General features: G+C 42.1%; 2 protein-coding genes across 2 annotated transcripts; one reads left to right on the top strand and one right to left on the bottom strand.

Annotated features, from left to right (window-relative positions):
• Positions 1–240: 240 nt before the first annotated feature.
• LOC133021741 (vang-like protein 1) lies at positions 241–16,274 on the top strand. Its single transcript, XM_061088704.1, has 8 exons — positions 241–308; positions 1,384–1,555; positions 8,175–8,603; positions 9,117–9,292; positions 10,373–10,506; positions 13,081–13,231; positions 14,297–14,531; positions 15,415–16,274. Exons 1-8 carry the CDS (start codon positions 241–243, stop codon positions 15,673–15,675), a joined length of 1,626 nt encoding a protein of 541 aa, XP_060944687.1. The 3' UTR covers positions 15,676–16,274.
• Positions 16,275–19,917: 3,643 nt separating this feature from the next.
• Positions 19,918–26,993, bottom strand: casq2 (calsequestrin 2). The gene is made up of 11 exons (XM_061088020.1): positions 26,757–26,993; positions 24,684–24,768; positions 24,465–24,565; positions 24,244–24,355; positions 21,710–21,783; positions 21,503–21,633; positions 21,346–21,391; positions 21,212–21,266; positions 20,508–20,608; positions 20,336–20,410; positions 19,918–20,232 (listed from the first exon to the last, which is right to left on the bottom strand). The coding sequence occupies exons 1-11, from the start codon at positions 26,991–26,993 to the stop codon at positions 19,918–19,920; spliced, it is 1,332 nt and encodes a 443-aa protein (XP_060944003.1).
• Positions 26,994–27,725: the final 732 nt, after the last annotated feature.

The raw sequence follows: 27,725 nt of genomic DNA, 5'->3' as shown, positions 1-27,725 counted from the left end.
GCTTTGAAGCACACCTCTCTCTCTCTCACTCACTCATACCCTCTATCTCCCTATCTCTCAGGTCAATGTGGCTCCTAAAGCGCCTCTCTGGGGTAGCTGTCAGTCGTCGTGGATTCCAGAGGCTTGTCTCTATAGCAACCCATTCCTCCTCCTGAGCGTTGCTGCCAACTCACCCTTTCTGCTGCCACACGGCGAGTCTCTCCTCACCTCCCACCCCCCCGCCTCTGAGCCGGCGCAGGAATGGACACCGAGTCGACCCACTCGGGCTACTCCTACTCCAGCCGCTCCGGGAGATCAAACCGACATGGGTATGTGTTCTGTATGTCTGCCTTTCACCATCCGACTGTCTGCCCCCCCACTCTACCTGTCTATCTCTCCCCCTCTTTTGTTTCTGAATCTCTCAGTATTTTCACTGGAATGCCTGTGGTGCAGTATTTTTTGTGTTTGCTTTCATTTCTGTGCGAGCCACATGTTGGCTCAGGCCAAATAAATGAGATAGGAGACTAAAGAGAGAGACAGAGCGGGAGAAAGGGAGAGATTGAGACAGACAGAGCTTGTGGATTAGGGTCGTCACAGATGAGTGGCTCTAACCTATTTCAGTGATCTACTTTGCAAATAAGAGAATCATTTGATTCCAGTGCTGTTCATCCCTCGTTCCTGTGACTCTATGCTGAAATAGCCTTTGCTCTCCCGTTTCTCCAGCTTTTTTGGTAGGACTGCAACTGATAATCTGCATTTGCAATCTGTCCACCAATCTTTTTTATGTGTTTTGGTCATGCAACCATGAAAAAGAAATTAAAAAAATTGTGCATTACAAGTTCAAACCCCAAGAAGACACCTGTGCAGGCCTTGATTTGTCCAATAATCAGTTCAAACCCTTCTTTTCTTTTTAGCAGGGGGTGGATTCTTAGACAAAACATATATTTGAACTCCATTTCATCTTTAACTTTAGTAGAAAGAAGATTTTCCAACATTTGACACACAAAACAAGTGATCAAGATATGATTATTATTAATAGACCGTAAAGACACTTATTTACTCTTTGTTTCCCTCTCCCCCACTTATTTGGATCTGCACCAAATTGCTCATAAATTTATATTTTCCTATAAGATCCCTTAATTATTCTCAGAGAAATAAAAAAAATGTTGGAAAATGCCCTGTTAAGCAAAGAATCCAGACTTGCCTCAAAATGTTATCAGTTCCTCCTTGTGTCCCACCATTCCACAAAATTTCGTGGAAATTGGTTAAGAGGTTTTTGATATATATATTTTCGAGTGCAGACGGAAACATAACCTTCATCATTTCTGATCTTATGTTCATGAGTTTATATTTCTATTGTACCAAACCTTGTGTTCAGTTTGGGTTCATGTGCTTGTTTTGCAGGGATCGAAGCCGTGAGCGTCACAAGGCCAGCAGCAGTAAAGACAGCAGCCGCTCGGAGAGATCCGTCGTCATCAACCCCCCCGACACACCGTCCCAGGAGTCGCCTGTTCACAACGGAGAGCCGCTGCCTGGAGAACCCATGCCTGATGCAGATCACGGTGACGACGCCCAGGTATTGATGCGTCAGTTGGTGAAAGTGAGGCTGTGAAAGTGAGGCTGTGAAATTGAGGCTGTGTGTGGCATACTTAGTCTCTGCAGTAATCACATTCCTTCAGAGTAAGTCAGAAGGCCCCGTAATCCAGCTATGAAGTCAGGGCCGTGACCTTATAAACTCGTCCTCACACAGCTGGCTACCCACTGCCACACAGCCTAACACATATTAACAATGGTGACAAGGGATCATATAGGTCAAAGGATTAGTATCCCTCTTGTACGTCTGGATTTATACTGACGACGCGGTGTGTTACAGTGCATGCTCGGGTGTGTGTGTGTGTTTGATACTGCGTATAAATGTCAAGCCTGATAGCTTTGAAGCAAAGCAAATTTGTAGCGGTCATCCCATAAATCTGACCCTGCTGAGCTCTGCAAGCAAAGTAGACACAGGGAAAGGAAACGCTGCGATAATGCAGCTCAAAGATAGAGTGGATATTTAACTTAAGTCAACTCAGCAGGGATTAAAGATGGAGTCGGATATTGTTTACCTCTAGTTTGTTGACGAGGTACACGAGAAAATCGATAGCACTGTCCTCACTCCTATGCTTTAAGCTGACTGTCCTCTGAACGCAGCTTTACATTCAACAGACAGATGTTAAAATTTCTCGTGTGACGTCTTACCAAGAAAAGCAACGTGCTGTTTGGTCAAAATGTCAGCTCTCTCTTTTCAGTGCAGGGGATCAGGTAAGTTGCAATGAAAGTTAAAGGCAAAAAGAGAAACCTAGAGGAAGAAAATATGAGTGATAGATATTTTTCTTTTGAGAGGACTCTGCCTGAGGCTGCCTTCACCGGGCCTCTCTGACCTATTTCAAGTCTATAGTAAAAAAGAAAGCCGTTTATCTTTGTTTGTGTTACTGTTATTTTGTCTGCAAGGGAAAGAGAGAAGAAGCGCGTGCATGTGAAGTTCCTGAGTACGAGCTGCCTGCAAAAGGTGCGCTTCTCCAAACTTTTTTTAATTAATATGATTAGACTCTGGACATGTCTTCAGCGACACCTTCGGGGAGGTCTGACCTAATTTGCTGTTCTCCTGCTCGGCATCCCCCGCTGTCTGGGCCGCCACATTCCACGCTGTCATGTGACTGTCAGCTTGCAGCTCACGTCCATTGTCGACGGTGTAAGTTGATCCGCAGGTATGTTGCCCTGCAGAAGAATGTTTTCCAAATCATCAGCAGCACTATCACAGAAAGTCTCCTCCATGCAGCCAAGTGTGAGGGTTGGATGGCAGAGCTGAGGAAATACTCACAGGCTCCATTGCAGAGAGACGTTTTCACTGAGTGAGATTAGCCGTAGCATCCAGCCAAGCGCCACTTTGAGGAAAGCTGATATGAATAATCCTCCATGTTTACAGTCATGCCTATGACATAAGGATACCATCTCGGGCCACAGCTTCTGTTCATGTGTGAGTGTGTGTCACGGAGCAGGTGCCAAATCTGTTAGTGAGACTGTGCATGCTGCTTTGTGACACTGTGACTTTGTGCCAGACGAGGCAGCAGCTTCCATGTCCACACAGTGTTTGCTTCAGCAGCACCAAAGCACAAGCTGAAAAACCACGCAGCCCATAGTCTCCCTTTGGCCTTTTCTTCTGCTCCTTTCTTCTGCTACCACACCAACAGCCTGTAATCTGATATACAAACTAGAACGGCACTCGAACATTCCCAACAGTCCTCTTGAAGCCATGTTATGTAGCAATTCTTCATCAAAATGTCTACAATCCACTAGACCTATATTATGGATATTTTGCATTATCCAAAATGTTTCCAACAATGTTCAAACGCAGAGAAATCCCCAATTTTATTCAAGGTAATGGGACGTTTCATTTTGATCGCTTTTAAATTGCATCGTATCTTTTTTGCCCGTCTCTGCCAAAACTTCCTGGATAAATGACATATGACAAAGAAAACACACATCTGTCCAGTTAGCCAGTCGGCTTTCTTTTCCTTCTACTCTTTGTGTGGGTCACTCGTATTCATTGCCATTTGCTATGTAACATAAATAACACTTTAATACATTTCCGCATCTGTGAACATTATTTGCGTTCTCATTGGCGCTGGTGGTGAAGACAACAACTCCCATGATCCCATGCTGCTTCACTACATCATCAAACTAGGTCTTTTGTAACTGTTTTGAGAGACCCCTCGTGGCAGAAAATACATTTCGTATATATTTAAATTCAATCAAGCTGCACCAGATTGCACATGGTCATTGACATCACTCCCCTAAATATGTATCTTTTAGTTATTCCCTGATATCTGTGAACACACCCAATCCAGATCCGTGGCAAAATCTATTGGGTTCTTTCTTGGCATATGACCCATTCTTTAATCAAGTTGCATGGAAATCTGTTTTGCTTTCTGCTGCGAAACAAACAGCCTTCCTGGCTGAGGAAATAATGACCACAACAAAAGAAAAGGAGGAAATTAAAGAAAACCTTTTGAACGGTTTTGTAACACATGCTCTATGATTCTTTTTAGCACAAATACTCACACACACACACTCTATGACACTAATACACTCACTAACACCAGCGCAAACCAACATGTTAAATGTCATCCTAACCTCCACCCAGGCCGTCGGGGCTTATAGCCATGGTGTTGTGCATCTGGCTGACTGTTAGCTCTGCAGATGTGTGGGTCTGTGGAAGCAGTGCTAATCAGTATGTTGTTGCATTGTTGTGCTTTGTGACGGTGGAGCAGGCCCCAGCATAATCCACATTCACCCTCTGCCAGATGAAAAGCCCGAGCTGCCAAGCAAGCAGGCAGCAATCATGTCGCTCCCTCTCCCCCTCGGCTTCCCTGTAACGCTTCCCTGTTTCCTTCTCCCTCGGTTATTTGCACTTTCTCCTCACTTCACTGTGGAGATCAGGTCTGATTAGTGTAGCGTTAATCCGGGGGTTTAATCAACTGAGATTTAATGGCTGGTTTTTAACAGAGTATTAGCTCAGTCAGTGATGACTGACTGTGAAACTTTGTTTGTATAAACCCTGTTGCAGAGAGATAGTGTGGGAGGCTGAAATGCCTGATTGAGCATCCAAATGGAGGCTGATGTAGAGTATGAAGTATTAGGCTGCATGTTTTAAATTGAACCGACGGAATTATAGTTCACATTAATTTAAGTCTCAGATTTAGAATAGTCAAACTGGACCACCAAACTAGTGGTTTGAGGTGTTTTATTAAAGCTCTGCTACTTTACTATCCATCCACCCATCCCTTATCTATGCCGCTTATCATTTGAGGGTCATAGGGGTTGAACCCAATCCAAGCGGATATTGAGGGAGAGGCAGTTCACCCTGGACAGGTCTCCAGCGAATCGCAGGGCAGAGATTGAGGGACAAAGGGACACATTCACATATAGAGCGTAGAGTTCTAACCCCAATCTACATGTTGTTGGACTCTGGGAGGAAGTTGGAGTACCTGAAGAAAGCCAACAAGGCTGGATCATTGTTCGGTTTCAATTATGAGCTGTGATCAGATCAGCGATTATGATTTGTGAAATTCTTGCAACTTAATTGAGTTTGTCTGTGTTAAATGAACAGCTCAGCATTCTGGGAAATTCCTCTTCACTGGTGAGATTTAAATAAGAAGATGCCAAAGTCATGTCTGTGTGACAAATAGTTGGGGCCAGCAGCCTGTTATCTTGCAGGACAGGGTGAAAATGCTTGGAACCTCTAAGACTCACTGTTTAACACATTGTGTCTCTTTTCTTCAAAAACCAAAGTGAAAAATTGCTATTTGTGTTTTTATGTGTGGTTTTGTCTGGGAGTTTCTCTTGGCTGAGAGGCTGCAGACTCTCGGAGCCGCTGGTGGTTGTCTGGCAACAAAACTGACCAGAGTTGTTTGTATCCTCAAGTTGAACAGACAGATCCAGGGCGAGACAATCTACTCTGCAACTAGAGCTCAAAACATCCAATTGATCCTTTAAAACACTTGATGATCACAGAGGAGGGAACACACGACGGGTTTAATCGCCACAGACTCAGCAGAGAAACCAGACAGTCTGTGTCACTCCTCACCAGATGTTCGATGTTTGCTATGAGGCAGAGTTTTAATGTTGGCAGACTCAAAGAAGAGGACGATGAGGAGGTTCTCTTTATTTGTTTATAAAGTTTAAGTTTGGTGGTTCTCCTCGTGTCTTCGTGGGGTTTTCTCCAAAATCATTCATATTGGTATGGCAGGCCAAGCGAGTGCAATGCAATGCAAATTACATTGCACATGCAAAAAGAAAAAACACATAGAATACAACTTCATCAATTTGAAATCACATGCGTTGCAAAACGTCACAACACATGCAAATACAGAAATGTTACCAGGGGGACCCAAAAAGTGAACCTGACTCTATTTCAAAGCTTTGTGAAGTTATTTCTGTATCTGCATGTGTCCACCATCTTCCACGACCCTAACGGAGGATGAGCTGTATAGATACCCGATGGATGGATTTTTATTATATTTTACTTTGTGATTTTGAGCTCTGTGCCTTATAGGCCCCTTCCCACTGAGCATGATGTCTACCATTCTTGCTGTGACATACATAAATGTTATGAATTAGCAGGTTTATCTGTTTTTTTGATTAATCTGATCTCAGAACATAAAGAAAAGAGGCCTTGTATCAAAGTTTACCTGCCTCTTTGCCTCTAGTTTTCCCCTATGGCCTTCAAAAGGATAAGGGATATATATATATAATGGATGAAAGAAATCTGGATAGCTGCTTTTTAAAATTCTATTCTGCCTCTATTGAAGTGTGGATCAGCACGGATCATGAGGTAGTTCCCAGATCCTGCTGTAAAGGTTGGGGCCGAGTTAAAGAGAGTTGGCTCGGGAAAGAAAAGGAGTCGAAGAGGAGACGTGTGAGCTGAATGAAAATGAGACTAAATGGAGCTGAAGGTACACGTACATGGCCGACCTCTGGCTTCATGCATTACTCTGACAGCCACATATATACCCCCCACTTGCCCCCTCACCACCACTGTCCCCCTCTCTCACCTTCTCCTCCTCTCGTGCTCGTTCATCATCCGGCTCCTGTTAGCATCTGCTCCTGCAGAATTGCTCAGTTAATTGGCTGTTGAGGGCAGAATTCATTGTTATGTTGCTGATTGGAAATATGCAAATGGTAAAATTGCCCGAAATAGCACACTTTACAGTGGGAGGAGAGAAGTTATGTTACTGTTCCCTGCAGGTTCATTTGAGGCGTCGCAGACTTTCTTGACGTGTGAGGGTGTGTGTGTGTGCACGTGTGCATGATGCCATAGAAGCCCATTTGTTCAGCCTGTCATTTTTCCATCCTTCATCCCTCTCTCTGCAGCTGCTCCTCCTGTCAGTGTTCGCGGTTGTAGATGTGCACAATACAGTAACAATGGACGGCTAATTATATGAATTAATGACAGGCACACAAACTAAATGTCTCTTGAGAACAGACATGTCATTAATTTAGTCTGTGTGTCTGTGTTAGGAAAGATTTATGCTTGAAATGACCCAGAACAAAAATATGACTATAATTTGCAATGATGGGCCTGGAAAGCTTCAGCTGCTTTTGTTGATGTGATTCAGTGTGCGTGTGCATGTGTGTGTGCATGTGTGTGTGTGTATTTTTACCTATGACAGAGTGTGCAGCTTCCTTCCAAAGTGAGCATTACTGCACATCTCATCTTGTCAAGCTATATTACTTCAATGGGACTTTGAAGGCTTCGTATAATGAGAAGAACCTCCAAGAAAACCAAACGTCTCTAAATAGCACGATGAATGTCCTGTATGCACTTTCCTTCTCATGCAAAGAAGGAAGAAAATGGGAAAACTGAAGCATTATTGTCTGTCAGACTGCATTAATGAGTTGATTTTCCATTTCCTTGAGAATTTCACGGTTTACCTCTGTCGGAGAGGTTATGTTTTTTTTGCCCCTGTCTGTCTGTTTGTGGGTTTGTTTGTCATCAGAATTATGTAAAAACTACAGAGTAGATTTCCACCAAACTAGAAGAATGGGACAAAGGCCAGGAAAGAACCCAGTAAATCATGGTGTGGTTTTGGCCAAGGGGACGATATATCACTTTCTTTTTTTACAATTTCCACTGTGAATAATACATGGATCTTGATGATACAAATCTGGCATATTTAGGAAACTGATATCTGCAGTTTGGTGAAGCCTGATTTGAATTTAAGGAGACTGTTGGGGCCTTGTACATCTTCCAAGGAGGTTACATTTTCGCCCCTGTGTTACGTTTGTTTGTTGCTTTGTTTATAAGCAAGATTATACAAAAACTACTGCCCAGATTTCCACAAAACTTGGTGAAAGGATGCAATATGGGTCAGGGAGGAAGCAATTCAATTTTGGTCCAGATCCGGGAAGGCCTCACAGAGAATGACAAAAGAAACCAGGCGCATTTGGGGAACTGATATCTGTGAGGCCGTCAATTTGGTGCAGCCTGATTGAATTAGAGGGGACTGTTGGGCCTTGGGGAAGTTATGTTATCAATTGAGTGCTGCTGTAGTTCTGAAGGAGTTTTATGAGCACAGGTTTTGGGAATAAGCATCAACCTTGACAAACACAAAATGACAAATTTCCTTCATGTTTGCCTCTATTTCCCCTTTCAGGATGATAACTGGGGAGAAACCACCACCGCCGTGACAGGCACCTCCGAGCTGAGCGTGTCCCAGGAGGAAGTGGTCGGCCTCGGGAAGGGGATACAAGACCGGACCCAGGGCTTCCGCCGCTACCTTCCTCTCGCTGTGGGCCTGTGTGTGGGGCTGCTGGTGGTGACCACACCCCTGCTCTTCCTGCTCCTTCCAGCCGTAATGTGGCCTGATAGATTGGAGGCCTGCGGTGCGGCCTGCGAGGGCCTCTTCCTCTCCATCTCCTTCAAGCTCCTCATCCTCATGGTGGCCATCTGGGCCTTGTTTCTCCGCCAGGGCCGCGCCAGCCTGCCCCGAGTGTGCGTGTACCGTGCCTTCCTCACCACACTCACACTTCTGCTCACCATGTCTTACTGGCTCTTCTACGGGGTCCGGATCCTCGAGGCACAGGTGGGTTAGAGAGTGGGATGTTAGCATGTACTCACTGTCAGCTTTTACAGAAATATATCTTTTATATCGCTGCCACTCCAGGTTTGAAATTACAGAAATCACAAGAGCTTAAGAGATTCAATTTTAACATTGGTTATACTGATTATCTGAGAATAATAATCTCTTTCTGGGACAACTTTATGATATATTTGTTTTGTCAAAGAAATAATAATTACTCATTTAACCTAAAAGAAAAGATTAGAATTTTAGCTCATACATAAATTTATACTGTAACTATAGCGAAATCATACTTTTTTATTATTCTATATAGGTGTTTAGCTATATGAAGGTAAATAGCTCTCATGTTGCGTTTCTTTCTTTATTTCTGCAATGCTATCTTTTATTTGTTTTATCCATTATAATTGTGTTGTGTATGATTCCGATGATTTTTCAAAAATCTGCTGTACGTCGTTTGCTGCCCATCACCCACTCACACACCACTGATCTTTTCATCATTTGCTGTGGTCTGAGCAGGACGAGGACTACCACGGCATCGTCCAGTTCGCCGTGTCCCTCGTGGACTCCCAGCTCTTCGTCCACTACCTGGCCGTGGTGCTGCTGGAGCTCCGCCAGCTGCAGCCCGTCTACAGCGTGTGCGTCATCCGCTCCACGGACGGAGAGTCACGCCACTACAACATAGGACAGCTCAGGTTTGCGAGCACGTTCGCTGTTATTGCCTCGTTTATACGTGTGCAGTGTTTCTAATGAAAGAGAGGTTTAAAAAATATCCACAATTTTACACAGGAATATGACCTTTCTGTAGAATTCACATTTAGATACAGACACACTTGGTCACAGTCATCAGTCTCCACCATGTTGACGTATATATGTAATTGGAGGCCACAGGGAAGACTGGCACAGGCAGTAATTGAGTTACACATCAGTCTCCTTGTCTAGTTCACTCAAGGTGGGTTATTATGTGAGTCTGGGGGGGAGGGAAGAGAAATTGACGGACACAGGGACTCGTCCTATAGCTGTCTTACTTAATTTCTGCGTCGGACAAGTGACTGTCTGACTTTGACACAACAAGGGGTAATTAGATCAGGTTCGCGTGATGCGGCTAAAACACAATTTACACTATTTTTTTTGGCCGCAGTTTGAATTTGCAGGATAATAAATAGGGAAGGAGACCTGTTTACAGGAGTAGGACACAGGAATGGATCAAAAATAAACATTATATTAAGAGCTTCCAATAATTTCGAGGGGCGCTGCACTCACATACATCATGGACATCACAATACATGGCTTTCCAGACCATTGTCGCCGCCTCTAACATAACACACTGAAATCTAAAAGACAGTAGTGGTGTTCCAATTCAGGGGCCGCATCCTTCTGAGGCTGCATTTGAAGATCAATTACGCTGAAATAGGCTGTAGAATTTCAAAGGCTACTTCAACCACAGCCGATAAATGCATCCTTCATCTTGAAGACTCCAACGAGTGGCTCCTTGTCAGGCCAACCTATCCCACAATTCATTGCAGGTGGATTGCAACAACACAGGTCTACATGTAAAAAAACAAAACAAGAAGCGTGAGAAATTGCAATGGCGCAGCATTAAGGACGAAAGGTGGATGATGCAAATCATGAAAATCCTCCGTAGTTTCTTGATAAAAACTAACTCTGTAGTGAGTTGAATGTCATTATTCAGCTTCACATATAACTTAACCATCATGTAAATCATATTCGAACAGTCGCTGAGTTTTCACTTGTCTCTCTCTCGTCTTCCACAGTGTTCAAAAGGCCGCTCTGTCCATTCTGGAGTATTACTACAGAGATTTTCCACTCCATAACCCAGCGCTTCTGTCTGCCTCGAAGCACCGGGCCGCCAAACACCTGGCCGGGTTAAAGGTCTACAACGTGGATGGTTAGTCGCCTCATCTGTCCTAATAATTCCATCCAGTATCACATACAGTATATACAGTATGTGTATATAAGTATATATATACATAAGTATCATTATATAGTATAATGATAATTATAAGTATCATTATATAAAATAATGATACTTGAGCCTAAGGATTAGTCTCTTGCGGATTAGTTTCACAAAACTAATGACGGTCTTAGTTTTACCGACACAGTTCGTCCCCGGCCTAACTCAGATCTAAGGGCTGTGTTTCCATGGTAACAGTCAGTGTCACCTGCTATGCAGTGTTTCCATGGCAACAATCGGCAACGCCTGCTGACTAGTGGCACCGAATGAAAAAAAGGAAAACTGGTGTATAATTGTATCTTGTGTAGACAGAGCCATGAGAGAGGAGAAAAGTTTTTAGTGAGCACAGTGATGTGTTCCAGTGACTGTGAACCTGACTGATGAGGAAACAGAGGCGCTGAGTCCTGCTACATTAAAACATTTATGCTGCATGTTTTTGTTACACTCACTGAATTTTTAAATTTGACTATTTTTATTGAAGTGAAAGGAGCTGAGTGGTTTGAAGCAGCTGCTCTCTGCCGTATTACCCAGAACTCATGGCAAATTAGTCCCACTTATGATAATCAAGAACAATTGGAGCTTTCAAGAATCAGCGCATCAGCAGCACATCATCATAAGGACTGAAAGAAACTGTCTCTTCTGAGGAAAGAGACAAATAAGCATGCCTCTTTTGTGGAGGAGGAAATGTTTGGTAGCGAGGACGGAGTTTATCATTGGTTACATATATATATATATATATTGTAGTTTCTCAAGAAACAGTGAGATTGGTTGATTTGTGGTTTTGGATCCAGAAGGAGTGGAGCTCAAGCAAACACAAGTTCTGCTTGTGCTTATTTCCTAAAGAGAATTCTTTATTTATTCTTGTAATATAAAAAGCTTTTGTCATAAAATTTCGAAATGATTATTTTTTCCTATTAAATTACAACTTTACTCTTTTGAAAATTATACATTTTTTCTCATTAAATTACATTTTTCTCCTAATATAGTGACATTATTCCTAAAATGTGTGATTTCTTTTCTTCAATGCTAGCTTCTTGTTTACTATGTCTTCTGGTCCTCCTTTTCTTTTTCATCTCCATCTCTTCCGCGAGAAGCTTTTAAAAACAAACTGAGAACGTACCTTTTGGACAGTAAGTACAGATAAATGTCCTCAAAGGCTCCACACAGCACTTTATCACAGGAAGCTGCTAATTTCATGGTTCGGTTGGCTCGATACTTACGCTGCTCTAAAGCCTTCGTCCCTGACACAATGTACACACTGCATCTTCAGAAAGCACTCACATACTCCTATCGTGGCTTTGCCTCCCTGCAACCACAGACATGCATCCTGCAACGCCACATATTGCATTCTTTCCCGCAGTTAAAAGGCTCTCTCCACTCACCACCCATCAATCCCCCACCTTACACAGCACTGTGGATTTAGAGCAGGGGTGCAGTATGGGATATGGTGTCCTCACAGCACCACCTACCCCACCCCCTTCCCGATCAAAGAGCAGCGGAGAAGCCTCTGGAGGGTTGTGGAATTTCGAGCCTTAAATAATTCATCAGAGTAACGCTCATTTCTCACATACTCCCACATCTCTCCTTCTGCCCGACTCGTTCCTGCTTCTCTTATTTCCCCTTCCGTCTGTATTTCATTTTTCTCACTTCAGCCCCACCCACCCCTCTCTCTCTCTCTTTCATTCACGGATGTTCCACTAATTGCACGGATAAGTAGGCCAGGAAGTTAAAGAATCTTCAGTTCATGCTTGTTTTCAGTGGAAAGTATTTGCAATCCTCCCGTGTGATTTTATCTGATGTCATTCTTTCCACAGTTTATACGAGGACGGTTTTCATCCAAGTTTCCCTACGAGACTCGAAGTCTCCTCTCACCTGCACACGCTCAGATATGCAGATTATACTATTAATGATTTATATCCTTAACTGACCTGCAGCGTTTACTCTCTATAGCCTCCTCCTCCGAAGGCTGCTGATCTTCATGAATATGGACCAGATCTTACTCCCCCCACGATGAAACCCCAGGAACTGTGATAAACTGCAGTACAAGCTCCATTAGCTTTATGGGTTTGTCACACAAATCAGTAAATTCACAGATCAGACAAGAACTACGGCCTTTGTAGTGTAAAACAATGAATATCTCATCCACCCAACCCCCAACACGCCCAAGTGAAAAGCCTCCTGCTTGATACTGTCTGCGGAGAAACGTGGAGCTTTCCAGTTGAAATTGCCTCTTTTCCTCTGTACTATAACTAACGTTCACTGAGGCTGAGTCGCTTGATCTGGCAGCTTGGCCCAGATATATTGTGAAGTTTAACACAGAGACCCTTCCAATCTTATTCAAAAGTCCATGGAGTAGGACCTCAGTTCTCCTCCAATGCGACCCTTTCTTTTCTCCGATTCAAACGGAAATACAGCCCATTCATCACAGCCTGGTCGGGTCAGGGACCACTTCCTCCCAACCCGGGACGAATTTAACCAATTTGCCTCCATCTTCTCCTTTTGGTGCAGCCCCAGGAAACCCAGCCGGGGCTCAGGCTGCTAATGGGAATCAGTCACGGGCCATGGTCACAGCTGCCGCCAAACGCAAAGACAGCGCCCACAATGAGCTGTACTACGAGGAGGCCGACTATGAGAGAAGAGTCCGCAAACGTAAAGCCAGGTGAGTCATGAGGAAAGAAATGACATCATGCCTCAGGGTGATGTACAGATCCAGAGACTCTTTCAGACATCAGCTCAGGACAAACTATAAGTGTGATCGCAATTTTGCAGCTCTAGCATTACTGTAACTCAGCATGACACAAGTCTGATTGACTTAGAAGCTAAAGCAGCACAGGGAGAACTATATATAGTGAGAGACTTATGGCTACATCCACATTCCCCCGTTGTCATTTGATGACGCATCAACTCTGATACGGATCAGCCTCGGCTACCAGCGTAGTGCACAACATTGATAATCTATCCCAAGCCTAGCTGACCCTGTCGTCTTTGCTACCAGCTGGTGTGCAACTAATTTCTAGCTTTTATTCCAGCAAATCCTGTTTACACCGGCACACGCATGCACCGGGGTACATGTGTGGTCATGGGATATGCATTTTCAGGTGTGTTGGTATGGACGGGGATTCAAACTGGTAGGATGTAGCCTCATATGTATATTGCAAATTTGAAGGCTTAAATCTTTCTGCAACAGCTTCTCATTGCATTTCATATAACGCTTGCTGTCCTATCAATAAAGATAAAATGCCTTCCCAAAAATATCTTATTAAAAGAGTTATCTCTTATGTATAATGAAAATTTAATTGGATTCTCACCATTCAGGTCTATAGAACTGAAGAAAAAACATCTTAATTGTACTTTGCCTATATACATTTTTTTCCTGTGTGCTCATTTTATTTTAAATACAAATGTTAGGCAGTTTCATTCCATGTTTGTGCGCTATGGGGATATTCCAATATAGGCAGCAGTGTTCACTGTGTAATATATGATCAAACTGATGAGAATTTATTCAGGGATTTAGATGAGAGCAGCAGGGGCAACTGTCACATCAGGACTGTATAAAGCTCTAAGGAATATTTATAGACGGCTACAGAAGCCATTACTTTGACAGATGATGGGTAAAGCCAGCATTATTCTGAGTCCCATATCATGTGGTGTACATGCGTTGCTTATTGAACAGTATGGATTAAGAACAGTAACCTTGAGAGCTGACACTAAGCTGCTTTGTCAGGCTGGTGGTGGCCGTGGAAGAGGCCTTCACTCATGTGCGGCGCATGAAGAAAGAGGATGAGCGCGCAGCCACCTCGGACATCATGGACGTACGAGAGGCGGCTCTGGCCATATTTCCCTCCATGGCCCGTGCCCTGCAGAAGTACCTCCGCACCACCAGGAGGCAGCACTGCCACAGCATGGAGAGCATCCAGAAGCACCTCGCTTTCTGCCTCGTGAATAACATGAGCCCTAAGGTAAGCTGTGATTTTACAGTCTATAGTCTCAATGTCTTGGTCTAATTATTTTTTTTGAAGGGCTGATACATTGACTGTATATGAAGATGGACAACTTGTCTTCACTTCCCCCGTTGTACAAAAATGAAGACAGAATATAAGGGATATGAATGCTCCAATTTGGGGTCATTTGGATCCGTTGTCTGCTCAGTGGAGATCATAGTGTGTTGACATCCTGCCGAAAAAGGCACTCGACCAATCACGAGTCTCAGCTTTCACTCAGGATGTTTCACCCCATTTTTATAGCGTAAAATATATAATTAAAACCAAACATATTGGACTATTTAACACTTGAGCATACACCAGTGTGATTAGAATCCCCTAAACTGACTAAAACCAGAATTTTATATTATTTGAAATTTTAGTTTCATCCATTTCCCATCCACTAACATGGATGTACTAACATACACTGCAGCAGCCACCAGAGGACAATAGAGAAACCATGACTTCACTTTTGGGAGCTGTCACACCTTCATATGGAGTCTATGGTTCAGATCACATACACGACATGTTCACTTGTCGGCTGAGCTGTTGTCTCCTCAGCAATGAGCTCAGATCACTCAGAGGAGCAAACTGTATCCTAACCACTTTACAAGTGAAGTCATTTATTTATAGAAATCAAGATCTTGGACCCTGAAGGCAGAAGGAGTAACTCTGGTGAACATGAGCTATCCTCCCTACTTATTTCCTCAAAATGTGTTTTTTTTTATTTATTCTCGTGATATTCTGACTTTTTTTTCAATCATGACTTTATTCTTGTAATATTTAGACTTTCCTCTCGAAGTATGAAATTACTCGACTTGTTGAATGTTGTGGACTCATTGGCTGTGTCTGTGTGTGTCAGGCCTTCCTTGAGGCCTACCTGGCCCCTGGTCCGACTCTGCAGTACGCCCCTGAGCGCTGGATGGCCGATCAGTGGACTTTGATCAGCGAGGCGTCCGTCACCAGCGGCCTCAAGGAGGGGGCGGAGTTCCTACTAAAGTGTCTCGACTTCAGCTTGGCCATCACCATCAAGAGCATCCCTTACATCCGGATCACTGAGGAGTACATCGACCCCAAGTCCCACAAGTTTATACTGCTGCTCCAATCAGAAACCTCAGTTTAACATAGCCCCTGCCTGCCGATTGCTGGACTTGTTACCATGTTCTGACTGAATTTTTCAAAAAAATAGCATTTTGTACTTTTTTTGTACTTTGTTTGTGTTATTTTTCTCACATAGAATATCTCAGTGTCCTTGTCGTTGACCCGGGAGACAAAGAAGACAATAAAAGACAGAAAACAGGAGGGAGTATGATTGGATTTCTCTATCTTGACTTTTGCAGAACACAGTTCAGGTATTCCTCTATGCACTTCAGATGACCCTCCACTTTACTTGCATGTGCCAGTGTGTGCCTGCGTGGGAGAGTTTCAGGAGGAGTGTGTGATTTAGGATGCAAAAGTCTGTGTCGAGCGTGTGTGCGTGTATGTTGAGTATATTATACACCCGGGGTTTGTCTTCTTAGCCTGTCTCCCTTTTTCTTTTTAGCATTACGTAGTGATCAGGATATTTGATACAAAAACTGAACCCTTTTCACCAAAACTGCTCTTTTTCTGTCTTAGCAATGACTATTTATCTGTCCTGTATCACACACTTATGTACAGTATTTATATGTGAATATACCGTATCCTCAATTTTATATGAAATCGTGTCCGGTTTGAAGGATTTCTTTCTTTTTTTGTTACTGTATCAAAGATTTTTTTTACCTTGTCTGTCTGCATCGTATTTGTGGAGATAAACTGGACTGTAAATAGCTGAAGACACGTTTTGTAAATGTCGGACAAAGAAAAAAAAGCCAAACGCAGTCGAGCTGAAAATGCGACGGTCTAGCCAATAGATTGTGAAGAAACACATGTGACTTGTCATTATGTTTTGTACAGTTAAGTGTGTGCAGTGTACACTGATCAGAGGGACGTATTGTCGGGACAGGTCATTTAGATTTTTATATCTGCACTCGATCCTGATTTGGACCGAGGAGGACGTGTTATTGCCTCTGTGCTTAACAGCAAAGTTAAACACACTGATCCCTGAGGTTCTGACAATGTATTAAACATACAAATAGTTCTTAAACACAGATCTCAGGAGGCGTTTCAAAAGATTGGACTTTTTCCCTGAAATAAAATCCCTATCCAATATTAATGGACTCTTAACTCATGCTGGCAAGTGTTTAAACATGTGTTAAGATTTTATAAATAAGTAATTAGTGTCAGTATTTCTGCTGTCAGTATTCTGTGTGTAGACACTGCTGCCACCTATCTGCAACTGCTGGAACATAAAACTGCTGTGCGTCAATGAAACGGTTGATTTCTCTGAATATTGGGTCTGTAATTTTTAGATCTTCTGTATGTGGGAGGCATGTTGTGTTGTAAATTAATATTTACACAATTGTTGCTGTGGTCACTGACCGTGTGGTTTTGTTTTAGGGCTGTGTTGTAAATACTTATCGACTACACGTGCCTCAGTTTTACATATCTAGGAGCTGAACAGCATGTATGTGTGCGTGTGTGTCAGAGAGAGAGAAAGAGAGAGAAAGGAAAAATGATGAAGAAAAGAAAAAGTTTTCCCACTTGTCAAGCAGCTGACACGTCCCTGTCTTCTTTTATACAACAAATGTAAAATCATAGCAGTTGTGTCAAAGTCACATTTGTTAAAAAAGTAAAAAATAAATGAATATTTGTATTGACCTTTTAAAGGTATTCGATCGTTGTTGTATTTTTATGTGATGTGATAGATCAGTATAAAGAATGGCTAGTTTTAATAAGGCTGGTTTTTCAGTGGCTTTCAGGGTTTCACTGTTTAAAACTACTGGAGCTTATTTACAGTAGGTTGGCGATGATAAATAATACTTTCTGCCAGTCTTAATACACATGGACCTTTACTTTTATTGATTTGTTATTGGACCGGCTATGCAGAAATTGGAAATTTATGGACCTCTATAATGAGGTAATGTTTTAACCCCTATCCATTTCATTGTATGCTTGTTTGTTTGTTAACAAGATTACTCCAGATAAACTATAAAATACTGGATTCACAGCAACACTTGTTGGAAGGATGTGGTGTTAGTCAGGGAAGATCACATTATATTTTGTTGTAGGTCCGGATCCAGGGGCAGATTTAGGAATTTTTTATAGAAATATCACATATCAGTGATATTTCCCCAAATCTGTTTATGAGTGTGTGGAATTTGGTGCAGCTTCAGAGTAAAGGGGACTTTTGGCTTTGGTGGCTTTATGTGCTCTTGGTTGGTGGTGATAAATACTTTGTTAGTGTAATTCTGTGAGGAGTTAACTACACTAAGGTCTATATTGATATGTTATTGCACTGGTCATTTAGGACTTTTCTTTTATTGCTTCATGTTTTGTTCTTGTATTTTTGTTGGGTTGTTTAACATCTATAAAGGTCGGAGGTAAGTTTTCTCACATATTATTATTAGCAGTAGTAGTAGTTGTAGTAGTAGTAGTAGAAGTACATCTTATAATATCTGTGAATAGTGATTGAATAGTGTTTTGGGGTTAAAGACAGAACAAGGACGTGAGTTCAAATGTAAAAAGAAAACACTGAAAACAATATAAATATTTGTAGTGCCACAGTTTGCATCAGGCAGATTTCAGATACCGTGTTTGATATCATTTGCACTTTATTTTACATATATATAATATAATATATATATTGCCAATATTCCAATAAGGTGCAGTTCTTGCTTTGGTGACTTTATCACAGATACAGAGAATATTTAGGCCACAATAAAGTAGCCTGATAAAGTAGGTTTCTCTTGAGTAATATTCTGCTGCTTTAAAATCCCTGATTGTAAAATACGGTATATTCCAGGTAACACAACGTTGAGATATCCAAAGCCTGCCACCCACAAAAAGGAGAAAGCAACGTGCAAAGTGAACCTGCAGAGGAAGAGGAATTAGCATTCAAATGAGCTTCCCTGCATCAGTCCAACAGTGTGACGACAGTGTATTAGCTCCCTGTGCAGCTGCAGCCTGCTCCATTAATCCAGGTGAGAAATGGACCTGATGTAGACAGACGCAGGATGTATAGTTAGAGATGAGGGAAGAGATTAGAGGTTTACTTCAGTGAAAATGGAAGGTGTCAGCATGTGGCTTTTCAAAGCTGTGAGGCCCCCTGGGCAGAAAATGTAGCTTTACACCAAACATCACATCTTAAGTCGTTTTACCTGAGAGGAGCACGGAGAGTTGTTCACACACATTTACTTCTCAATTCAGTTTATTGACACTGAGCGCAATGAAGCCACACCTTAATAGACTGAACGGATAATAACATTTTTGAAAGTGCAGAAGAACTCAGACCCTAAACGTACATTGACTTACACAACAATGTGAGAAATCCAGCTTCCTTGCAAGTTTTGATACTCCCAAAGTAAAAGTGCCTCATTCGAGAAGTAAAAGTAAGAGGATGTTATGAGCAAAACGTGTTCAAAGTAAAACTACTCGCTCTGACAGACATGACGAAGAGATGTTGTTGGATGATTTGTTCTTTGGCTGCAAATGTAAATGTCATGCCGATAAAGCTTATTGAATTGAATTTGATAAATGAGATGGAAAAGATGGAAAAAAGTTCAGCTTCTGCTATCTTATAACTGCCTTAAATCATCTATAATATATTCAAAATAATATTACAGCAGTTGTTTGTCTCTATATGTTGGTCCTGTGATACGCTGGGGACCGATGTCAGCTGTGATTGTGTTTCAGCTTCTCCCCCGACCCTTAAAGTAGAAGCAGTATAAATAATGGACATGGATGAGAGTATATATTTTACTCTGGCTCCAAATTACGTCAAAAGTACAAGATACCAGTGCCTGTATCACAGATATATTACTGTAAATGTACAGCAAATGAGTAAATACACTGTACTTAGTTACTTTCCTCCATTTGCTGTTGCTTTTGATATTTAAAGTTTGATCTCTCTTACGTTCCACAGTTGCAGTTATTAAGTTGTGTTTTTAGTTGAGGACTGAAGAAATGACTGACGACATACGTGTTGACATCCACAGTTCTTTATTATGAACAGTCATTTATAAATGTATAAATTAATGTCACATGATGTGAAGTAAATGTCTGGTTCAGACATTTTAATATACAGTATAAACTGTTTTATCATTAATCCCGAAACCTTTTCCAGGCTTATTTAGACTTTTCAATATTAAATAACATTTATTATTATTTTCATTTCATGTTGTGTATTCAGTAAAAGTGAAAAGTTACTTTACAGTTGTTTCAAGTCCATGTTTAACTCAGTCCAAAGAGTAAAGAATGAGGAGTCAAGATTTATAACTGTTATAAATTACTCATCATCATCATCATCATCATCATCATCATCATCATCATCATCATCATCATCGTCGTCGTCGTCATCATCGTCATCATCATCGTCATCATCATCGTCATCATCATCGTCATCATCATCCTTGTCGTCATCATCATCATCATCATCTTCGTCCTCATCGTCGTCATCGTCGTCATCGTCGTCATCGTCTTCATCGTCATCATCATCCTCAGTGTTGACTTTGCCAGAGAGCACGTCTTCGATCCAGTCCTCCAGCTCCTGAGCGGTGGGCAGATCGTCCTCGTCTTCCATCTCCAGCCACACGCTGTCGGCCTGCTCACACACACACACACACATACACACAGCTGTGTCAGGAGAAACTAAAACACAACACTCCCATCATGACACACATGTTGTGAGGTTTCCATGCACTTACATCTGTGACGTTGACTACTCCAATCTGTGGTCTGAACAGGTCCACCTTGAAGGTTTTCTCCCAGTAGGGGATCAGCTGGAGTGAGTCAACAAAAACATGAAGTTAAATGATGTGTGTGTCCTGATGTCTCGCTGCCTGTTTAAGTTTTGAGCCCGGCGGTGTCACAGCTCACCAGGGGAAAGTCGTCAGGGTCAATCCAGACGATGCTGAGGTCAGGGAGGTGAGTGTTGTCCCTGGCAACCTCCTTCAGGATCTCCAGAAACTCATAGCTATCTAAAAGAAAGTAAAAGTAAACAATATCAACTGATTTATAACGAATTCAAAACATTGATGCCTCCAAAGCTCATTGATAAACATCTTTCATAATTTTTCTGTTAATAATAATAAACCTTGGGGGTGGTCTTAGATTATAAAGTGCAATAAATGAACATATTAATAATAAATGAATAAATAGATGAATAAATAAATACATGTACAAAATAATAAGTAAATACATGTTGAAATCAATGCATGTAGACATACATAAATAAGTAAAGTTTCCAATGACATTTTTTATTTCTTCAAACAATACAACTTCAGTCAAAGGTGTTTATATCTTTAATGGTCAACTTACATTCTAATTTTAATGTTTAATCAAATAATTTTAACAGTTTTATTATTTCATTGTTTCATTATTTCATCAGAATTACATATATCATTCACCTTTACTTACTTACTATGTTACTGTTTTATTTGAAGAAAGTTTGATTAAAACTTGAACTGAACATCAAGACAAAACAGATACCAAAATACTCCAGTGTTTACACTAAATAGGTTCTACAGTCATATGACTTCATCCAAAAACAAACTCCAGGGTAATATATAACAGACTCTTACCAGGATCCTCCTCCTCTGCAAAGGCCACAATGTGGATGCCCTCAATATCGTCCTCCTGAGAAAACCAATGGAAACTGTACTGTAACTGTTGAGTGGCCGGTATAATGCAATAATAAGCAGCAGTCGTCACTCACCCAGGTTTCATACATGTCCTGTGCACGCAGCTTTCTCAGGGTTGGTCTGACGGCACAGAAACATCTGGATGTTACACTTTGTTTATATATTGCAGACCTCAATCTTTTCAAAAACGCTGTTGTGACCCTGTTTGTTGGGAGTATTTGCTTTGGTTACCGTTTGTGTTTGGTTATGAATTCCACCAGCTTCTCCTCGGAGAGAGGTTTTCCTGGGATGGTGACTGGCTCCTCCATGAAGGGTTCGTAGAAATCCACCTCGTTCATCTTCAGAGTCAGCTCCTTGGCAACCTGAGAAGAAACCACACATCACTTTAGAATAATGACGAGTGTGTTCAAGTGTCTGTATGTTTTTTGTATCACTTACTGATTTCTCAAATGTGGCGAAGAACCTAATGTAGGGCTGGAACTGCTCTGCAGCTTCTTTAAATGCTTCATAGTCTGAGAAGAAATGGAAACATGGAGGATGTTAATAGTTGAGTTGAGGTGAGTTGAGTTTAGTTTACACAACATAAATACAAAATACATCAATGAAATGTTAAAATACGTGTGGGGTGTGGTAGAATCCACTGATGGCAGAGAAAATACAGAGAGATTGAGAAGAATATATACTAAACGTGCAGAAGAATCCCGAATTCTAAAAGAGGTCATTTTCATTCCAAATCAATGACTCATCGGAATCCATTTGTATGTTTTCTTCCTACAAGATAACTCCATTATATTTAATAGAAAATTTACTGTGAGATGTATAGATATACACTCCAGATCAAAATCTTAAGACCAGTTAAAAAATTGCATGAATTTGCATTTTGCACTGTTGAATCTTAGGAAGGTTCTAAGTAGATTTTCAAAATGCAAAAAGAAGAAATGGGAACAAGAGCCCAAAAGTTGTGAGCAGGCAATTTATTGAAAACAACAATTTAACTGAAGTAGGCTGTTCATCAGCTGATCAAAAGTTTAAGACCACAGCTCAAAAAAAAAAAAAAAAACCTCCTAAAACAGAAATTAAAGTGTCAAAAACTGACTCAGTAATGAGTAGGTCCACCATTATTGTTGATCACTTCAAAAATTCGTTTTGGCATGCTTGATGCAAGTGTTTCCAAAAGGCTAGTGCGAATGTTGCGCCAAGTGGTGAAGATGGCTTCACGAAGGGCATCCACTGTCTGGAACTGAAGTCCATTTTTGTAAACTTCCCTTGCCATCCATCCCCAAATGTTCTCAATTGGATTAAGATCAGGGGAACACACAGGATGGTCCAAAAGAGTGATGTTATTCTCCTTGAAAAAAGTCTTGGTCAGACGGCCATTGTGAATTGGAGCGTTGTCCTGCTGAAAAACCCAGTCGTTACCACACAGACGAGGGCCCTCAGTCATGAGGGATGCCCGCTGCAACATCTCCAAATAGCCAGCTGCTGTGTGACGCCCCTGCACAACCTGGAGCTCCATTGTTCCATTGAAGGAAAAAGCACCCCAGATCATGATGGCGTCCCCTCCACTGTGCCGCGTAGAAAACATCTCAGGTGGCATCTCCTTGTTATGCCAGTAACGTTGGAAGCCATCAGGACCATCAAGGTTAAATTTTTTCTCGTCAGAGAATAAAACTTTCTTCCACCTTTGAATGTCCCATGTTTGGTGCTCCCTTGCAAAGTCTAAACGGGCAATTTTGTGGCGTTGAAGGAGACGTGGCCTTTGAAGACGTTTCTTGTCTTTGAAGCCCTTCCTTCGCAGATGCCGTCTGATGGTTATTGGGCTGCAGTCAGCACCAGTAATGGCCTTAATTTGGGACGAGGATCGTCCCGTGTCTTGACGGACAGCCATTCGGATCCTCCGGCTCAGCGCCGGTCAGATTTTTTTGGGTCTACCACTTTTTTTTTTTGTTCCATAACCCTGAGGATCTTTCAAGAAATGCAAAATGACTGTCTTACTGCGTCCAACCTCAGCAGCGATGGAACGTTGTGAGAGGCCTTGTTTATGCAGTTCAACAATCCTACCACGTTCAAAGACGGTGAGCTTTTTTGCCTTTGCCATCAAGAGATCTTCACAGTGTGATTACTTGACAGGAAATGACATGGAATCCAAATTTTTGCATAGATTTTGGCTTTTAAAGGCTGTGGTCTTAAATTTTTGATCAGCTGATGAACAGCCTATTTGAGTTAAATTGTTGTTTTCAATAAATTGCCTGCTCACAACTTTTGGTCTCTTGTTCCCATTTCTTCTTTTTGCATTTTGAAGCTCTAAAGAATTTTTTAACTGGTCTTAAGATTTTGATCAGGAGTGTATATTTATATATCTGCAGATGAAGAGGGATCAATGCACTTGGTGAAATAGTTTTGCTAACCTCAAAAACTATTGTGGCAAATGCAATATTTTGTAAAGACATGTTGGAAAAGTATTTCCCCCATTCTCTTATTTTTCTCAAAATTCAAACAAACCAACCTAGTTTCTCCAATAGACTTTATAATCAATAAAAACACCCCAGAAATTAGCCATATAAACCAAATAGTGATTTTATGTTGTGTTATCTTTTGTTGTTCTATTTTCTTGTTTATACAGCTGTTTGTGCTTTATTTGGTCGTTGTGTACATGACATTTGCACATCAGGGAGCGGAAATAGCTGAACTTTGGCCTCCTCTTAATGCTCCCACAGTTGGTCGAATGGGATGTAGCGGCGGCTCATCGCCACAAGTGAACAACTCTGGAATTAATGCTCCCAAAGCATGCGTGGAGGGAATAGGCGGCGGCAGCTGTGGGTGCGATAGTGGTAAAAATGGATCTGTAAATCCGTGGAGATGAGGGGGTTCACTCATGCAATTATGAAGGGCTCTGGTCACACAAAGCCCGTCACAGATCGAACCAGGTAATGAGCTGTGTTCTGTTCAGACTGCAGAAATCCCATACTCACGGTCAGAGTCTTCGCTCTTGAAGAAACCAATGAGGCGGATATCTTCCTCCATCCTGTCGAAGGCTCGCAGCTCCAGAGCATTTCCTATCACCTCCACCGGCTCCTCCAATAGCTGCAGACAGAGGAGGAGAAGTTCGGGTGTGAAGCTTGTTACTGTGGCATGACTGTTGTTGACCAGCACCAGCAGCTGGGAATCTGCACTTAAACCAGTCTATACTCACATCAAGCAGAAACTCCACCAGGGTGTTTGCAGAGAGGAGGCCGTCAAACTCGATCACCCGATCGGCCTTGAAAATATATACACTGCCCTGCTCCTCCAAACCTGTGATTGAAGGAATGACATATAATTACGTACATTTAAAGACTGATGCTGAAGTTATTTGTCCCTTGAATAAATAACTGGGATCAGGGTAAAGTTTGTGCCGTCATCGAATCCTCACCCAGCTTCTTTGCCACCTTTGCGTCTTTGTGGGAGTCGACCATTCCAAACCCGATGTCCTTCTCTTCTGTAACCTGAGCTGCGAGCTGCAGCCCAAAGAGAAACGATCATTAGAGACTAAAATGTAAGAACAGGACTTGGAATAGAAGATGTAAATAAAAAGACAAAAATAAACTTGTTTAGTTTGGGTTCAAAGTTCAGCAAAAGTTCATTTAAATTAGGATTTGACTCTGGAACCTTGGCTGCAGTGTTAGGTCTTAACAGGGAAAAAAATAACACCATAGTTGGCAAACTGACAGAGGTGACAAAGCTGCACAGGAGCAGTTAAGACTCAGTTACATAATAACCCAGACTGCCTTGTTCTAAATATAACCAGCGAGTATAATTACTCTGGCAGTTGCTCTATGAACCGCGAGCTGATAAAGATTGAGACTCCGCCGTCACAAATTATTCTGACACGAATAGAACAAGGTAGTTTATCTTATGATTAATGTGCAGCCTTAAGTGGACAGAGGAAAGTACAGTTACAGTTACAGTTAAAGCTACAGTTGCAATACATTTACCGTTACACTTAACATCTCCATGTCAGGTTTTTAAAACTAGTTGTGCTATGTGGTAATATATAAGTTGATTCTCGCTATGTTTGTGTCATGTATTGGGACGACATGCATGCAGTGCTATTCATATCCTGTCATTGCTCATTTTATGCTATTCCACTGATCTACAATAGGTGGCAGTAACGCACCAACAAATCTAGCACTGAAGAAGATATCTGTTATCGAGTAAACATGGATGTAAACAATGTTTGAATCATAGACTGTATATTATGATGGACAATATGACTTATCCGGAAAAGTGGTGCCAAAGCATCTTGATCACCCCCTGGTGGCTGGCTGCAGGATGGGTCATAATCCCTGACCCCTCCATGTAAGTAGACGGGAAGTAGACCAAACTAAAAACTCAAATCGATTTTTCTAAAAGATTGTTGCTGACATTTCAGTAAGTTCTCACATTGATACATGTTGGACTGTTCATTTTCCACATGTTAGGTTTTAATTACCTATTTGATGCATAAAAACGGGATGAAATGTCATGATTGACAGCTGAGACTGGCTCGTGATTGGTGGAGGGTGTGTATGACCATAACTTAATATTACAATCAGTATAGAGACTATGCCTCCAAAGGACATCAAAAGTGCAGAGGGCAGCACCAGTTTATCCAGAATATTTTTGATTTATTTTGGCTCAATAGGGTGAGTGGAGACACATTGTTTATCTTTATGTAAAATCTATGGTCTGAATTACATCTAAAAGAAATTCACATTAAAGTATTGTCCAGAAACGTACAAAGTCAAAGTACGTATACCTCAAACAGGAAACAACACCTGCAAAATATTGACTCAAATATATTTTATACATTATCTGCTGATGTCACAGTAAGAGTCACTCATGTGCAACAAACTTGTTTTGTACCATACATGGGGGCCCGACTCCTATAGTAACCTGACCCAACTGTGCTGTGTAAAATAAGTGAAGCTAATATCAGGACTGGACGGCCGGGCTCAGATTACCCTCACCGGACCAAAGATCAACTCCCCCTCGGCCACGTGCAACATGAGACGGGGCAAACTTGTTTCCTACTTTATGGGATTCATTTAATCAATTACACATCCCAACCAGCTGCTTAGCTGAGTCTGAATACAAAACACCCTCGAGCGCCCTTATTTTTGGTTTGGACAAGTTCACAAAAAGCCACGGTGGAGGGGGAGAAGGCAGCCGTGCCCTTGATGTACGTAAATAGCTCAAAAGCATAAAACACACAAGCTCTTGGCCTATTTTTGACAATAGGACAGAGCCACAGGGAGAACTGATCTCGTGCATTTCTACCACACTGAAGCGCACATTGAATTAGGCTGAGATAACCTTAAGTGACAGCGCTGCATCTCACTGGAGCATTCAGTGCACACACTTACACACTGACCTTGAGGAAACCACTGCCACCATAAGTTTCTCTTGACCCTGAACGTGTTCACTACCTGTTCCCTGTTTTGTTTCCGTCTTTTCAACACTTTACCTCCAGCACCAGCTCGGTCATCTGATGTTGCTTCTGCAGCTCCTTGCTGTCGGGTATGGGTTTGTGGTAGAGCAGGCAAAGCATGCTGTACTTCTTCAAGGCTTTCTTGAAGTTCTTGTCGTTGATGTCCAGGACGCGGTCTTTCCCGTCATACTGTGGGAATTCCAGGCCCTTTTCGGCCGGGGCCAGAGGAACAAGGCTAAGGCAGGGGAGCAGGAACAACCACAGGTGGAGCATTGTCCAAAGTTCCCACACACTCCCAAAAGTCAGAAGTAAGGTTTATAGTTCCACAAGGCAAAACTGGACGACTGGAGAGGTCACCCCAAGGGGAGGGAAATGCTGCAGAGCGTTTTAGATGTTATAAGAGGTCCGTGAGTTGCATCCCAAGCTGTCCACAGAAATTCAGCTTCTATAGCATCTTCAGGAGCCAGCAACTCCTTCTCCTACTACGATCACTCCTTCACGCGTCCTCCCTGCAGAAACAAAGGCAAAGGAGAAGCTCTGTCGGGCCTCTGAGGTATTGGGGAAGGGGGGATACCATACATAGCAGCACTCCTCCTCGGACAGGCCCATTTTTAGGAGACCAGTTGTTTGAATTCTAAAAATAAAAAGGCTGGAGAGTAAGGGAGATAGGAGAGGGCAACAGTCAGTGGGTCTATCGGTGAGTTACAGGACTTTTTCTGTCTGAGTGAGATGGAGACGTTAGAGGAGCAAGCCCCAAACATACAGGGGTGAAAGTATATTGAGGAGTTTAATGTTTGAGGACCAAGTGGATGTGAGGTTTGGTGCCGGAGTAGAAAATGGTGGTGTAACTATTTTAGGTGGCAGCTCAGGAGACAATCTGCCAACAGGTGTGTAAAGGACAACTTCCATGATCTGTGTGTGGTGGACAACTTCTATTGGTTGTCCTGGTCACGTGATCTTATAACACAAACATAGCATGTATAACGTGTTAGCTTTGATTTGGAT

Source organism: Limanda limanda, chromosome 16 (genome assembly GCF_963576545.1).
Source record: "Limanda limanda chromosome 16, fLimLim1.1, whole genome shotgun sequence".
Taxonomy (NCBI): Eukaryota; Metazoa; Chordata; class Actinopteri; order Pleuronectiformes; family Pleuronectidae; genus Limanda; species Limanda limanda.
Note: the sequence above shows the minus strand (reverse complement) of the source record. Positions and strands in the feature narration are given on the sequence as shown.

Bases quoted from the DNA above. Each gene is read 5' to 3' on its own strand.
- LOC133021741 (XM_061088704.1), top strand. From the start codon at position 241: ATGGACACCGAGTCGACCCACTCGGGCTACTCCTACTCCAGCCGCTCC. The intron at 309-1,383 runs GTATGTGTTCTG...CTTGTTTTGCAG, and splicing joins GGGAGATCAAACCGACATGG to GGATCGAAGCCGTGAGCGTC. The intron at 9,293-10,372 runs GTTTGCGAGCAC...CGTCTTCCACAG, and splicing joins TACAACATAGGACAGCTCAG to TGTTCAAAAGGCCGCTCTGT.
- casq2 (XM_061088020.1), bottom strand. From the start codon at position 26,993: ATGCTCCACCTGTGGTTGTTCCTGCTCCCCTGCCTTAGCCTTGTTCCT. The intron at 21,784-24,243 runs GTGAGTATGGGA...ATTTCTTCTCAG, and splicing joins CAAGAGCGAAGACTCTGACC to ACTATGAAGCATTTAAAGAA. The intron at 20,411-20,507 runs GTGAGCTGTGAC...GACTCACTCCAG, and splicing joins ACCCTGACGACTTTCCCCTG to CTGATCCCCTACTGGGAGAA.